Source organism: Barbus barbus (genome assembly GCF_936440315.1).
Source record: "Barbus barbus genome assembly, chromosome: 19".
Classification (NCBI taxonomy): domain Eukaryota; kingdom Metazoa; phylum Chordata; class Actinopteri; order Cypriniformes; family Cyprinidae; genus Barbus; species Barbus barbus.
In genome coordinates, this window is record NC_136747.1 from 8027393 (window position 1) to 8044354 (window position 16962).

At 39.7% G+C, this 16962-nt stretch overlaps 1 protein-coding gene across 1 annotated transcript in view; it reads left to right on the forward strand.

Moving 5' to 3' along the window:
* The window catches only part of LOC306885513 (protein Jumonji-like), a 97231-nt gene that overhangs the window by 52960 nt on the left and 27309 nt on the right, over positions 1–16962 (forward strand). The window contains exon 3 of the mRNA XM_079442086.1: positions 1667–1775. Within this exon, the coding sequence (XP_079298212.1) occupies positions 1667–1775 (109 nt within the window). The remainder of the gene's footprint in view (positions 1–1666; positions 1776–16962) is intronic.

Here is a 16962-nt window from a genome sequence, read left to right on the forward strand (position 1 = left end):
TATGTGAGGGGAGTCACGGGACACTCCTATACAGCATTTCTCCATTGGTTCATATTCAAAATTAACTAATGGATTGCACATCATAACAGCACACTTCTCACGCGACATCCCGCTCTCTGTGGAAACCAGGAGGTGAACGCAGCGAGGCGACTGGCTTAGTTAAACACTCATTAATATGATTAGAGGCCCTGAAGGACAGACGGTTGATAAACCGTCACACGCTCTCCCGGCCTGTAGAGAGAGAGAGGGAGACAGGACGTTTGGCTCTGCTAGACTCCGACTGTCTTTCACACAGCCACTCAAGTGAGACCAACATATGTAAAACACGGCGCGGGAAGCGAGCAGCCTGCGTTAAGCTGTTTACATCTGATCCCTCTCCACCCACGTCGGCTTGGCTTGGCCGGCTCTCTCGGGTTTTGGCTTCCCGTGTCGTGATGAAGGCAGCGGCTCGCGAGCTTGTTTGCTCTTGCACTTGAGGAGTCATTTTGAATATATAGGACATGTTGTTTTGCTGCTTTTTTTATTTGGAGTTAAACTGTCCCAATTTTCTCAACGACTATGTTTTGTCCCAAAAGAATAGATCACTTAGGACTTTCCATGGATGCCTTGAAGTCCTGCCATATTGGTCTGTATATGAGAGAGGGTAGCATTTTTATAGCTTTTCATGTATGTGTTGGAAAGCAGCTTTATTGTAGTTTCTTTCTTCTCCAGCTGTTTTTCTGGCCGGTTGGAGATTTGAGGCTCAGCTATGGAAATGTTTGATGATTCTGGATATTCGCTTGACGAATGTTACTAAACACAGAAATTAAATCAGCTGAGCCAAATGAGATTTAACCCTATAATTCCGGATACTCTATCGTTAACATCCAGAGCTCTTCAAACATTCTTAAATTCTGTTCCCACTCATCTTACTTTCAGTGCTAAATATTTATTTATTTTCCTTTTTTTTGCTCACTTATTTGTGATAATCAGGTCCTTTAAATGTCCATTATCCAACAATGTAAATTTCAGACATAATAGAGAAGCTTATGTTATTAAACAGTGTTTCTTTGCCAGATGGAGATAGGAGTAGACCTAGTTTTCAGTTATAAGTGTCATTTAATGTATTATATAAATAGAATAGTAATGTTATTTAAAAAGGTAACTCTGATATTGTGTAAAAAAAAATACAGTACATGTCAATAAAAGGGAAAATCACCGAAACAACAACATGAAAGTGCTTTTATAATAGTATAATAATGGCAATAGCATTAATATATTGTATGTTAAATAGAGACTGCAGCTAATTTGAACTTTCTCCTTCATTGTTTATGTAATGATGCACCACTTCATATTTACAAGCTTGAATCAGCACAAGATAACTTAAACATTGGTGATGGCACAATTTCATAGTCTTACATTGACTTTCAAGCATAAAATTCTGGTTAAATTAAAAGAAAAAGTTAAGTCGTAATTTTTTAGCTTACATCTTTCAGTTGGACTCTGAAGTAAACCATCCCTCTTTTTCCATTTGCTTGTACTCCCTTTCAGTTCTGCATTGCATTATTAAAGCAAAACCACACTGTGGTGATGATATTTAATCTTAAATTTGATTAACAGATGACATGCTGCATCTGGAGGTTGTTACTGTTTCTCATGTTTTTGCTGTTTCTATCTTTCTGTACAGCTTCCTTGTCAAACGGGCAGCTGAAGGGAGGACGTAAAGTGGACGGGTCTTGCTCTCAGAGTACAGATGGAAGCAGCGAGTACTCAGAGGACTGCCCGGCCAAAAAGAGGTGAGTGACCCACTCTCACTCTCTCAGAGGTCAATGTTAAAGAGTTGGTTGGATCCCTGGCCGGTAACTCGAGCTGAGAGTGCACTTTTAAAAGCAGCTGAAGAAGAGAGTATGAAAACAGATGCCATTATAGTGCGTTATTCTCAGACTGAGATATTTCACTGACTGAAGATGTTAGCCTTCTTGTTTTTAATTTCCTCATTTGTTTCTATTTCCAGCTTTATTTAGCAGAAAATGACAGTCAGGGAAAAAAACAACTTCATTAAAAGGAGTCAGAGGACCTTATAGCAGGTGGTAATTCTTTGAAATGAATTTCTGTCATGGTCGTTTTTAATTAGTCACTTTAAGACGCACTTAAACATTTTTAATTAATTAAAAGCAGCAGAGTTAATATGTCCAAGTACAGTCGGTAATTAACAATACAGCGTGTAATTTATCAGGATGTTGTAATCTGTGATTTGGAAAAGCTCTGAAGAGAGAGAGAGAGGATGCAACTGCTTGGAGAAGAGACATAATAGACAAGCTTTTTTTATTTGAGCCGTGCCTTTGAGGCAGACGCTGCCTGGAAAATGGTGAGAAAAACAAGTGGCCTTTCTCAGTAGAAAAATCAGAAACCGCTAATTTACTCGGTCACAATGTGCTTGTTGTAATACACTTTTGGTGCTCTCTGTTGATTCATTTTTTTCATCAAATGTCTTGGTTGTGTTTGGATTCCGGCAAAACAGCTTGTCTTGTAATTTGTGTGATATTTATTGGAATTGTAGGACTCAAAGGAATAGTTTGGCCAAAACAAAATGTCTGTCATCACTAGATCATCATTTGAAATCCATATGGCTTTATTTCTTCTATGGAACACAAAAGGAGAAATTGAGAATAATATACTGGCTATTCTTTTCCCAGAATTTACAATGAATGCGGATCGAAGCTTTCAAGTTAAAAAAATGACACAAAAGCATCATAAAAGTAGCCCATATGACTCTTACACTATATTCCAAGTATTCGGAAGCCATTTGATTGCTTGGTAGGATAAACAGGCCAAAATTTAAGTCCTTATTCTTTGAAAGTCTTGACATCCCCATAGTTCTCAGTAGAGTTGGGGGAGTCGAATTCGGACTGCAATTATGAATAAATTTAGTCTCTCAGACGAACTTTTTGGACTTTTTTTTTTTATACAGTCGAATCCATTCTAAAATAAGTGACAACATAAAATTAAGATGACAAGGCGTCTTGATGATAAACGACTTCTACTCATATGCAGTTGGTTAAGAACTTGAACTCGAGAGAAGTAGCCATGTCCAATTTGTGAATTTATTAAAGTCTTTTGAGAACATTATGCATTCATTTGGCCAGATTCTGGCACAATATCAGAGCTATAGTTTGCAGCCAATCCAGTCCCAGAATGCATTGCAGAGAGCACAGTGAAATAAAATCATCCAAGATGGCTGATGTAGAAATTTCGGCAGTAAACACATTTCATTCAATGCTGAAAAATATTGATAAAATATTTAAAATGGTGCATTTTACCCACAAGGCAGCTGTCTAAGTGTTTACCTCATTCAAACTCCCTTCTTTTATGTTCCACTTGGCATTATAATTCGGTATTTGAGCTCTTTGCCGTGTTTCTCATTTTTAAGTCACCCATCTCCTTTCAAACAGGATTTGACTTTGATCTGAGTGTATGGCCACATTCAATGCTCAATCACACATTCACATAGATGGGTGGCATTAGCATTATGGAAGGACCTATTCATCAAGCCCACTGTTTAATGGCACAACTTTCATGGCGTGCCATAAACCCCCTTACAAACAGTTGCGTAGGCCCACTGAAGAGGCTTTTCTTCCTCTGGAGAGTCTGAATTAATCCCACCACCGGCTTCGAGGGAACAAAACCGCTCCGAACGCAGACGCCGCTTCAAAGACGACGCTGCCCAGCGCCCACCGAACACCACACAACGCAGCGCTTCCACACCGCAGCGGCCAGACCCCAGCAGATGTCCGTTTCAACCCCCTCCTGAAAGAAACGTTCACAGAGACCTTCTGTCTGGGGTTCTGTCTGTCAAGCCGCAAGCACCTATGGGAGATTAAGAGAGATGGAGCGTGTGCGGGCAGAAAGCACCTGCCGCTGGTTTACCTGTCACTTAATACCCTGTTATAATGGTTAATCAGAGCGCTGTCCTGGAGACATCATCATTAAAACGGCTGAGTTGAATTAAAAAAAAAAAACAGATCATTTTGATTCATTAATGAATCATTCTAACTCAAAATAGTGATTGGTTCACAAACAGACATCATTACTTCACTCATGAACTGAGAAGAGCTAGGGCAGATTTTAATTGAATAATTGTTTCTTATACAAAGTTATTGTATGACTTCAGTATACATGGAGTAATATACTTTAATTATAATAATGATGTAGTACCAGCGTTATATAAACCACTTTATGACTGATGGTTTTGTGGAGCTTTCATTTTTTTAGTACAATTGTATTTTATTCAATTTAATTTAATCATTTAAATAATTTGTTTTGTTTTTGTTTTTTTGTTCTGTTGTTTTGTTATGTGTTTTGTTGTGTTCCTTAAATGCTTCAGTCGCTTCTTTTGAGTTCCACAAAGGAAGGTCTGTCATGTTTTTTTATTTTTATTTATTTATTTATTTATTTATTTTTATTACCTGAGGGTGAGTAAATGATGACAGAAAATACTTTTTGGGTGAATGTTTCCTTTTAATGAATCACTCCTTGCCCAACATTTGGTGCTCTATTGGACTTTTGCATGTGTCGGAAGTTTGTGTGCTTACGTGTGTGTGCATGCTGGGCAACTTATTAGGCATCTGCTGCCCACATAAGACGACAACAAGGAGTCTGATTGAGGCAGTGCCAATGTCTCTCACACCTGGCCTACAATAAATCCAAAAAGAAAGCAAGGGAGGAGAGACGGACAGAGGCACAGGTGCAGGGGCTGGCCAGGTTGCAGGGGGAGGGATGTGGAAAGCCGTTTGGGAGACGACTGCTGTTTGCATTCCCAGGATTGAGAAATAGAAAGGCCTCCAAGTTCTGCCAAGTGTCAAAGCGGCAACTTCCCATCCCTCGATTAAAATCGCAGTTGCCTAGACGCACTGAATACACACAAACCCCGGTTAGAGGAGACAAGGGGGCACCAAACGACAAAGACAAAGAGACTCGTCTTTTTAGTGCGTGTTTGTGTTTACTTGTTTGAGAACCCTTCTTAAAGAGATCGTTCTAATTGTTTGTCTAGTGGCTGCGCAGTCGCTGCCAAATTACTCTTTTGTGTTGGGCCAGTGCCACCTTTACACCATTTCTTTACTATTGGTGTGTTGAGAATAAATTCTAGTGTTTTTTCTTAAGGCCTTTTCACACTATTCGTGGCAATGCTCACTAGTGCAACTCTATAGACATAAAACTACAGCCGTACCCGTGGCAGCACATTGCACCCAGGTCAAGTGTTATAACACAACACTTAAGGTTCAAACTGTTTTGATGTCAAGTGTGTGCATATTATGGAAGCCTATTTCCAGCACTGAAATTAATTTAATTAATTGATTGATTTCAAAAAGTATTTGCAACTTTTTGTCTCACAATTCTGAGTGCATGTAATTGTGAGATATAAACTCTAAAATGCAATAAAGTCAGAATTCTTTGCTAGTTTCTTTTTTACCCTGTGGCAGAAAAAGGCAAAGTGAGATGTAAATTCTGAGAAAGATTGTGAGATGTAAACTCTGAAAAAAGGCAGACTATCGACTTTTTCTCTCTCGCAATTCAGACTTTTTTCCTCTGAATTGTGAGAAACAAAGTAAGAATTGTGAGATTAAAAAGTAATAGTTACCTCTTTTACCATATATATTTTTTAAAAGAAATTAATGTTTATATTGAGAAGACTGGAGTAATAATGCTGAAAATTCAGCTTTGCATCTCAGGAATAAACTTGAATTCCTAAACATTGTGATAAAATATTTCACAATGTCTTTTTTTTTTTTTTTTTCCCCATTCTCTTTAAAATGCACCCTATTCATGCAGATATGACAGATCATGCCTTCAGCACATATGGCTCTATAATAGCCATATTGATTTTCTTCTAAACCCGCTGGTTGCGTTACATACTACACAATCCACTCTAATGGTACGGCAGATCGATATCTGCGACAAGCGAGGCGATTAAACATGATTGGAGCGTGACTCATGTTTTCAGAGCCATGCGCAGAGATGAATTGAGAGGTATAGCGTGAGAAGACGAATCTCAGGTAGGCCGTTTGGCTCCAAACTCCAGCTGATTCACAGGGCAGGAATGTCCTCTGTTTGAGGACTCGGGCTGAGGTATTTGCACAGCAGACAATCGCGGCTGCCGATTGGCTGAGGCTGGATAAGTAGGAGCAGTGGGCCATAATCTCAGCTGCTGTGCCCAAGTGTATTAGGGCTTGTCATTTCATTGTTACTGATGGTTTAAGTGAAATGAATTCACCTTGGCATGTATGCTTTTCTATATATGCTTTTGCGGTCGCTCAGATTCCTGTCTTTTGATAGGCTCTAAAACCGTTTGGCCTGTTGAGAGAAGCAGTGTTGAATTAAAGCCATGCCCCAATTAGCTCTGTTTTAGGTTTATTTTGGCAATACTTCTGAGTTATGAACACTGCTCTTAAAGGGATAGTTTATCCAAAAATTAAAATCTAGTAATTTGCTCACTCACATGTTATTCCAAACACAAATGACCCCCCCCCCCCCCCTCTCGAACACACACAAAAATATTTTTAAAAGGACATTTAACAGAATGTCTGTGTTTCTCTTTTTCAGTGTCACATGATCCTTCAGAAATCATTCTAATATGCTGATTTGCTGCTGAAGGAACATATCTGATTACATTTACGCAGACGCTTTTATCCAAAGCGACTTCACTGCATTCAAGTTTTTACATTTTATCAGCTCTTGCTTTCCCTCAGAATCAAACCCATCACCTTGGCGTTGCTAGCGCCGTGCTCTACTATTTGAGCTACAGGAAAGCTGTATCCTGTAGAAAGATTATCAATATTAAAAACAGTTGCTGATACGTTTTCTTCAGGGTTCTTTGAATAGAGTTTTGAAGTTCAAAATAACAATATTTATTTGAAATAGAATTCTTTGTGACATTATACATGTCTTTACTGTCACTTTTGATCAATTGAATGCATCCTTGCTGAATAAGTGTTAATTTATTAAAAAAAAAAAGTAATGGTTTAATGGTTGTGTAGGTTATGAGTGTGTCTGTTCCCGCAGCATTACCTCAGAGGTAGTAGCGTGTTTGTGTGTTTGTGTCTGAGGTATCGTACAAAATGTATTCATCAGGATAATCCAGAATTCCATTTGTGATTCCTCTCAGTGGTCTGGCAGCAGGTTAGAGATGACAGTCTCACTGTTCACGGACCATATGATGCGTACTGACAACAAACACAGCAAGGGCTTTTTGAAACTGAAAGGCTCAATCTGATTGGCTGGCTTTATGCAGATTCCAGGATTCATATTGCACAGGTTTTTGTCAGTCTACTGTAAAACAAAGTCATGATAACAAGGTGCCAGGCTGCTTTGATGAGCTAAGAAGAACTAGTCTACCAAATGTGCGAGAGTCGTGGTGTCAAACTCGTAAAAGGTAGTCTGAGTTTTGCTTGAGACACTTAACAGGCATAAACAGCACATCAATAAGCAGAATTGTTTTCAGAATTATGGTGCATTGTGTCTGGACTGACAGAAACAGGCTACGCACTTTTTTTTATTTTATTTGGGTATTACCTGTGTTGTGGTTCAATGTTATTTTGATCTGAATGTAATGCTACCATATCTACCAATTTGTTACATGTTGGTCTATTGTGGTATAATTTATTTGAGATTTACCTATTCTTAAAGGATTAGTTCACTCAAAAATGTCAATTGTGCTTATTTACTCACCCTCATGTTGTTCCAAATTGGTCTTTCTGTAGAAAACAAAGGAACATTTTGAAGAATGTTGAAAACCATTTACTTCCACTGTATGGCCAAAGAAAAAAAACAACACTTTTTTTTGTCAAAATCTCTTCTTTTGTATTCCTAAGAAGAATGAAAGTAATGAGGGTGAGTAAATGATGTGTGGATTTTCATTTTTTGGTGAACTATCACTTTAAATGGCACCAAAACACTGCCGTTGACTTGTCTCTTTCTGTTTAATGTGAGAAAAAAGCTGGATCAGGCTTTACACCAGCAGTCCAAACACTAGAGATGATCCCGTAGAAATCTCTCAGTCTGATTTTGTGCATGAAAAGCTCACCGTATCCTAGTCTTCTCTGGCTCTCTTCATCTTTTTGTCGTCAGCCGTTCTAGCAGCGCTCAGTGTTGAAGCCCAGCAGTGACTGACAGCGTTGGGGGTCATTGGTGTGACATCACGCATGAGCGGCACACGGATGTGTTAAAACAGAGGGGAGGGTGGCGTGGGCCCTCAGCGTCTGGCTCGGTGCCAGTCTAGACCACCTGTCTGAGCGCAGCACATCTGCTCTATTGTTAAACCACACCGGCTGGGTTAAGTTGCAGCCCTGTATAAAGAGTGACAGACATCTTAAGTGGGTACATGGGATTTAGACAAGGATTTTATAGGAGTACTGGTATCTCTGTCTGTCTCGTTCTCTCCCCCTTCCACAGTCTCAGCAGCTCACGCTTTCCATTATGTAACAAGCAACTTTCAGTTGCCTTTAATGAAATCATGAGCGACTGCATTAAGTATGCAGACTGGTATCCTTTCGGCATCTGTCCAGCAGCGGCTCTGGAAAGCCGTCTTCATGCAGGAACTTTAGAGTAACACCTCCCAGTGTGAACGTGAGCGCTGCTTCGGTTATAAATACTTCCCGAAGCCCATAAGTCACAATTAAAGCTCCGGCGTTCTAAAATAGGCTTGTAAATAGAAAACACAGTTTATGGCTGAAATGAAAATTCTGGAGTTTCTGTTTTTACACTTAGCTGGGTTTAAATGACAGAATGCATTACTGTTATTGGTCAAGTCCTGCTCTCTTTTGTTCAGAGTCTGAAATATGACGTTGACGCAAATTTGACTTGGCCTCTGCATGCTTCCAGGACAAATCAGTGTGAAACATTGTTTCCAGTCCATTTTATTTCTGTGCTGTGACATGTTCAGAGTTAAACAGATACTCCTGAAACCCAAAAAGTAGTTAGGACAGAAAAATGTATGATTGTATGAATATAAAATTATATAGTTAATTTATGATTGAAATGTGCGCACGCTAATTGTTCATGATAATAAAGAAAATTTAAAATTACAAATGTTGCTTTGGCAGCTAGCTGAAATACAATACGTTTTTATATATATTTATTTTAATCATTTTAGATAACATTTATTTAGTTTCAAGTAATGTACATGTTCTTCTTTATGTTTTTAGTTTTGGTTAACTATAATAATCTTGCACCAGGAACATGCATTAATTGTTTTTATATAATTTTTCATTTGACTTTAAAGCTGCCATAGAAAAAGAAAAAGTTTAAAAATGTTTAAAAAACTGCCAATCAGAAAGCATTTGTTTGACACATGGAGAGCAGTTATGGAAAAAAATTAGCAAAGCTTACTGCTGCTTTAAGTTTCTTACTGCCAGCCCAGTATTCTTAAGAAGCTGATGTAAAGTGATTGTGCTGCTGCGAGAAGAGCTGATATCAGGCTTTTAGTGGTTGGATGTTTAGCGGTGATGCAGTGCACTTAAGCTAAAACATAATGGCTTAAAGATGTCTACCTTTATAATTGAATCTCTAGTGTGTTTAGATGCTAAGAGCTTTGTGTTGCAAAAATCCATATCGTAATTCTCCTGAGGTGCATGTTAATGTCATAGCTGTATTTTTGTGATGAATGGTGGCATTTGTAGGTGACCGCTGAGGGGTCAGGTTTGTATTTTTCACATCGAGAGCTCTATGACCCCACGTCTTCGGGCTCACCTGACTTATGAGCTGATATATGAAGGCAGATTGGTAGGGTGCAAGGTTAAAGGTCAATCCAATACCAAACCATCTTTCATGGTATTGCTTGGAGAACTCGACTCAGGTAGGCAGAAAAGCAATAAGAAATTAGCTGGAGTGTGTTTGCAGGTCCAAAGTTTGTTCCGCTTGTCTGAAATAGAGGGCTCCTCTGGGAAGGACATCAAAATCACTCTCATTTATTCTCCAGCTCAGGGTCAGAGAGTATCTTTCACTAGTCTTTTTACTGAACCTAAGTGTCTCGGATCTCGTTTTCTCTCAGAGGACTAATATGGGAAATATTTGAGATTGAATTAACATTTACACTACCTTTCAAAAGTTGGGGTCAGCATGATATTTTTTTAAAATTAAATTAATGCTTTTTCAGCAAGGATGTATTAAATTGATCAGAAATGACTGGAAAGACATTGAAATAACTGGATAAATGTTTCTTGAAGCAAATCAGCATATTGGAATGATTTATGAAGGATAAAACAGGAATAAATTACATTTTAAAATGTATTCAAATAGAAAACAGATATTTGAATGGTAATATTTCATAATATTACTGTTTTACGGTATATTTGATCAAATAAATGCAGCCTAGGTGAACATAAGAGACTTATTTCAAAAAAAAAAAAAAAATCTTATGACCCTAAACTTTTGAACAGTATTGTAGGTTTTTTGCCCCATAAATCTAATAGGCTGCTGAATGTTACCTCAAAAAATAAATAAATTAGTACACACTTTTATTGAAATTAAATCACAACTGATTTAATTTCAGTGAATCTGTTGATTTAGATTTTATTAAAGAGTTAAAAATATATTTATTTGAATAACCACTCAAATAAAAAGTCAAAACTGTTTGTCTGTTAGCATATTCTCCTTTTAAGTAATTAAAAAAAATGTTTTGATCAACGCAATAGTGTCTTTCAAATATAACTGTTGCAGATGAGTGATTTAGAAATGCTTTGCAAATCCAAAGAACAATTCATTCACAAATATTTTTATTGACCATCTAACCCAACCTGCGCTTTGCGGTTCTGCATTGTCAACGTTTTGTAGCGATTATCATTTCGGCACTGTTTATTAGAGCGGGCTCATGAATGACCCAGAATCAGGGATCCCCCTGCGCTCTCTTGGCTGCCGTGGGCTGCTCGGCACATGTGCCGCTGGCTCCTCACTGCGCTCTCGGAGCCAGCTGCTCCGCACTGGCAGAGGCTGCTGGGAGAGTTTATCAGGACCATGTGGCCCATCTGGATCTGTTTGGCTTTAGCAGAGAGCAAAAAAGAGAGAGGGAGTTAGCATTTGTACTAGAAACAGCAAGTCAGCGAGAGACTGAAAGGTGTTTGACTGAAAAAGGGCTATTCCTTTTCATAAATTCCTTATACATTTTCACCCTTCTTTGTCTGGAAACATAGTGTGTGTGCATGTCTATACACACACACACACACACACACACACACACACACACACACACACACATATATATATTTATTCAATAATAAAGCAGATTGATTGAATTACCACATTCAGATCCAGCGCTCTGTTCATAAGTGGCTTGCATGTATTTACACTTTGTATGCGGTTAAATTTTTTTGATTGACAAGTGTTTGTGTGTGTCTCCAAGCAATTTTATTGAAGCATATATACCACAGAGCAGCTGGACATGGTGGAAGATGGATTTAACGATGATGGGATGTGTACTGAGCAGATTTGAACGATTAGATTCCAAGTAAACCATGTTAGCAGTCACAGTCAATCCACAGAGCTTGTTTAACTAAAAAATACAAGTCAAATAGATGGCATATTATACAAACAGCACAAAGCAGTATGGCTTATGCTGAACATTATGAATGCCTAATCGGCATCACAGTCTGGTCACATCATGGTCTGGCCGCTTTCAGAATATCAGAAGATTATAGGGTTTGTTGATTGAGTAAGGCTTAAGATGAGGCCCAAGTTGCAGTTTTGACCTTGTTAAAAAAATATATCTTAAATGCCTTTCTATGGACTGGGAGTCTATCATACCATCACATCAAAATATACCTTTATTTACGGTGTTATCCAGTTCATTCTTTTTCTATAGATCACCTTGTTGGATCCATGCGGGCTGTGCTTTCATCCTGTTATCTTAAAGTTGCCTCCATGATAATACATGCACATGATTGAAAACAGGCCGAATGAATCAGTTGCACACAAAGGGTTTTATACACCCCTCCTCCCCTCTCTTCCCCGTTAAAACTCAAACATCTCTGCTCCCGGGGTCCGTCAGTGCCTGCCCTCTCTTCATGGCTCCATCCATCTCCCTCCTGCAATCATTCATCTCTTTCTCCCTCCCTGCGAGCTTCTCCCCTGCTCCACTCATCTGATCTGGAGAGAGCCAGAGCCTGCTGTTGAGATTAGGAGTGACTCCAGCCGCTGTGGAATGCTTTGATGCTCTGGGATCTGGTGGGGGTGGGGGTGGGGGGTGGGGTGCTGACACCAGAGGGGTTGTCCCTTTTACCCCTGGCGCCGCCAATGTGCTTTTGTTTCTGGAAGCCCTCCAACTCCTCCTGTTCAGCACAATTTGGTACTCTTTTTAGAGGCACGTCAGACTTAAACAATTGCATAATGGAATCCCAGAGTGCACGCAGTACCTGTTTTACTTTATCGTCATGCTGTGTACACAGGACTGTGGAGAGAGATCGCATTACACCAACAGAGATCACGGAACACAACTGGCCACTCAGATTGTGGCTGTTTGTACTGCTAATGCAGATGGGACTGCCTCCTGTGATTAGTCCTCCAATCAAGTGGAGGAAACTTGGGGCAACTTCTCAACATGCAAATAATTAAGCAATAGCATGCTTCATGTAATTGCATGCAATGTAAACCAGTAACCATGTGTGTTCGTGCATGCCACCATGATATTAGACCTCGTCCGTTTATTTCAGTTATAATCATCACATTGTGTCCTCTTATTGCTCACTCCAGCTAGCAACAGCTGTGCTTGTAAAGCAGTATAACACAAAGGTTACCAAAGTATTTTGTCACCACACCTTTCCTAACCTCCAATGAGCCTCAGGGATCCAGACGCTGTTTCTTGTCCTTTCCAATAGGGCACACCCTACTCCTCTCTCTTGGCCCTGTCCTGAAAGCTAATCAATGATACAGAAGAGCTCCACATGTAACATCAGAGCGGGGTGTTCTTTGAAGGGCAAGGCACAGGGATTAGAGGAATATGAATCCGGACATCCTGCCATAATCCCTCCCTCCGCGCCTCCCAGCAGGTGCTTGCCCCTCAATTTTTTCCCTCCGTTTTATTTCACTTGAATGCCCATTCACTTTTTCACTCCACTTCTGTCTGGCTCTCTCCACATCTTGGCCAACTGGGCTGATCTACAGGAGGTCTGCTTTACTCTGACCTCTTCATTGTACCTGTAGTTTAGGCACACCCTTACACACAGGTGGAGGGGAGAAACTGGAGGCAGATACTGTACTTTGACGCTGGAGGCATCATTTGACTTCAGATACAATAAAAAAACTTGAGGCATACAGGATGCAGGTACTTTGGTCCAAAACTGTAGACCTTAGGTCTTCAACCCTGCTCCTGGAGACCCACTGTCTTGTGACATTTATTTCCAACCTACTTCAAGGAATCCTGAAGCCCTTGGTTAGCTGGTTCAGGTGTGTTTGACTAGGATTGGAGGTAAACTCTGTTGGATAGTGAGTCTCCAGGAGAAAAAGTTGAAAACCTGTGCTGTAGACCTACTTGGAGGCATGGATCTTGAAAACAGTAGACTAAATTTCAGGTAATAACTTGAAATCTGTTGACTGATTTGGAGGCTGATACCATGATGACTGTTGAGGTATAGAGCTTGAAATCTGTAGACTAATTTGGAGGCATAGACCTTGAGAACTATAGAACAATGGTTGGAGGTAGTAACTTGAAATCTGTTGACTGATTTGGAGGTATAGTCCTTTAAAACTGTAAGCCGATTTGCAGGATAGATACCCCAAAATGTAGACTAATTTGTAAGCAAATATATAAAAACTAGAGGCATATGTAGAGGTAGATATTTTGAAAACCGAGGCAGAATTTAGAGGAAGAGAGAAATTGAAGCTAGAGGTGGATTTGGTGGACGGCACTTTGACACTGGAGGCGGATATTCAAGATTCAAGATTTTTATTTGTCACATACACAATTATACAGAGTATAACCAGCAGTGAAATGTAAGATATATTGAAATTCCTGGATGTCTTCTAGTCATTTATGTTTATACAATAAGAGAGATCAACATTAAATAACCCATTACCCTTTAAACCTGACCTCAGTCACAACTCTTCATCATGGGTTTTCACCATGAGCTAAATTGTAATAGGATCAGAGCCCTAGTTCCTGGAGTGACCTTACCCGTTGTGGTTTTTATCAGCTGTAAATTATGCATGAGCCTCTTGTTAAAAGACTAGCATTGTAAGAGGACCCATATCTGTCCCATTAAGGAGTGCACAGGCTGGGAACCTCCATGGGGCTATTGTGTTGCAGTGTCTCTCGCCCACTGAGGAAGGGTAAGACCAGCGGAACCGGAATGCCCAGATCAGTCATTCTCATGGCCCACTTTGCCCATCCTGTCTGGAGGATGTGGTTAGATCCCATCTCCACCCTCCATCACTCATGTTGCAATTTACAGACTGCCTCTCTCTGAGACATACAGAAGGCTCAATATATCATTGTTTCCTGGTTGACAGGAGAGGCTTGAATTTGAAACTAAGTTTATTTGGATGCTGGCTTTATTTGGAGTGCATCATGAATTTGCACAGACACATTATAATTGGGGACAACCACAACTCCGATAGTCCTGGGAAATTATGTAGAGCTTGAAACACTGGAACTTTCTAAAACCTAACAAGTTCATTTGCTGTCTACTGTCTACTTAGGCGACCACCTTCTAAGGCAAAATCCTAAACATCACAAGGTGCTGAATTTGAACTCTCTACAATAGTCCAATTTAATGGGATGCCACTATTTTTGTCAAGAGTTTTAAGTATTTGAAGAAATGCATATATTTGTTTTCAACGAGCTCAGTATAATTCATTCTGTGATTGTGTCTCAAAAGATGCATGTGATTCTGTCTTTAAAATTTGGCCAAAATTACATATTTTGGAAAGCAAAATAACATTGCTTTCTACCTTTTGGAACATTTGGAGCATTCACATTTGCATGAAGCCAAAAAATATCCCAGGACAATTTCCAGGGCTTCCTGTGTGGACTAACTGTATTGCGTTTCTCCCTCATCTATTTGAATTTATCATGTTAGGTCTGTATTTAGACTGTGTAAGTTTGTTAATAGACATTGCAAAATGCTCTCTGTATAGTGTGTAGGGATTACGCTCATGTCGGCTACCCCAGCATGCATCTCTATCTCTGTCACTGGATACTTGCATGCCAAAGAGTAGGCCATTATACCCTGTAATGAGGAACAGATAGGATAAATTGTCCAATAAAAGCAGGCCGTCTCTGAGATTCAGAGCAGTCTAGACTGACTCGATGAACCGTGACATCCTTCGCTATTTTACTGGATAGTTTTTTTGCACAGCTGCATCAGAATTACTCTGGTGCTTAGTTGCATTAATACTTCTAAAGCTGCAGTTTTCAGCTCCTAAAAATATTTTTTTTTAGGAGCTGCGAGGAGAAAAATATTTAAATTTTTTCTCCTGCAAAGTATGTATTCTCCCCGGACCAATCTAAATGAGGTTACACGTCTGCCTGAAACACTTTAGCAATCAATAAGTAATGGGGCAGTTGGCCAGCTTGTAAGTGCTTTGTTGAATATCTAGCAGCAGCGTTTTATAGTCTATTTTTTTACGCTTGTGTTTGTTGGCTGAAATCTCACTCAGCTGTCATCTAGTCCTCCAGCTATCTCCAATGTTATTATGAACTTTTTGCCTGCATAATCTCCATTAATTAATGTCAGTGTTTGGGTGTGGAGCTGCAGACCCCATTTGAACAGATGAAGCCGGTTTAGAGAGTGATTATGCGTCTTTTTGAAACATAACACATGGTGTGGTTTTAATCTTGTGTACACTTCAGTTTTTTCCCCCTGCATTTAAACTAGAGTTCATTGTAATTTATTTATATCCAAGTCTGTGAGGCTTTCAGTCAGATTTTTCTCCCCTTTTCTGTTTTCTTCAAGACTTAAGAACATTTAATTGCCAGACCCTCAGCTTTCACCATCACAATTTGACTTTGTTTTAGTCATTGCTTGCTTTCCTAGCCTTTGGGCATTTGGCATTACAAAAGGGCTGTCTTAAAAAGTACATATTCTTCATAAATGCTTCAGTAAGATTTCAGGTTAGTCAGAATGTATATTTTCACTTGATGCCAAATAGCCATGAACAGAAGTTGCAGAGTTTCTTTTCTTTTGTTGCATAGAAACAGTGCCATCAGTCACAGCCATGAGAGACTGGAAAAGAAAAAAGAGAGAAACAATCTGTCTGCCGAACATAGCGCTGGTGAGAATTGATTAGCGATGCCGTTGCGGATTCGTCAAAGCTGCTGGGGCTTGGCAAGCTATCTCAGGCACAGTCCTCTGATTGAATGAGATTAATTTGTACAGGAGTGAATGATGTTTGTCTTTTAGACATCCCCCTTATTTTCTTTAATTCTGTGTGGGGAGAACATATTTGGCAGCAAGCATCAGGCGTGGACTGAGGGGAGTGCGTGTGGGTAAAATGATGAAATGCTGCTGAAATGGAAAGTGTGTACACGCGTGCCTCCTCTGGCAGCATGCGGAGGCTGGAGGAGGAATTGAGATGTATGACTTTCCACTGTTTTGAGTATTCCGTGCTGTTTCACGGGCAGAGCTGAACTGAAATGTGGAGTCAGTGAGTTAGACGTCTCCAAAAGGTGAAGCTGTGATAAGTGAGTTTGAGAGGCCATGAAAGTTGGCAGTTTGATTTATCCTTAGTACTATTTATCAGTCATCAGCTACTGCTGAAGTCTTCGCAGCGCGTAATGGAGAACTTAATTGCATTTCAAAGCCTTGACATGAATCAACATTCAGAGGAAGAGTTAGACAACATCTCGCAAGTGTCCGTTAGTGTCGTTTTGTCAAGTCACTCACTCGCTCACAGAGACTGTCTGCACTGATTCTTGAGATGTCTGATAAAAATAGCAATGTTTCTAGAATCAGAGATGATCACTACAGTATCCGTAACACACATTTCAGTCGATTTTCA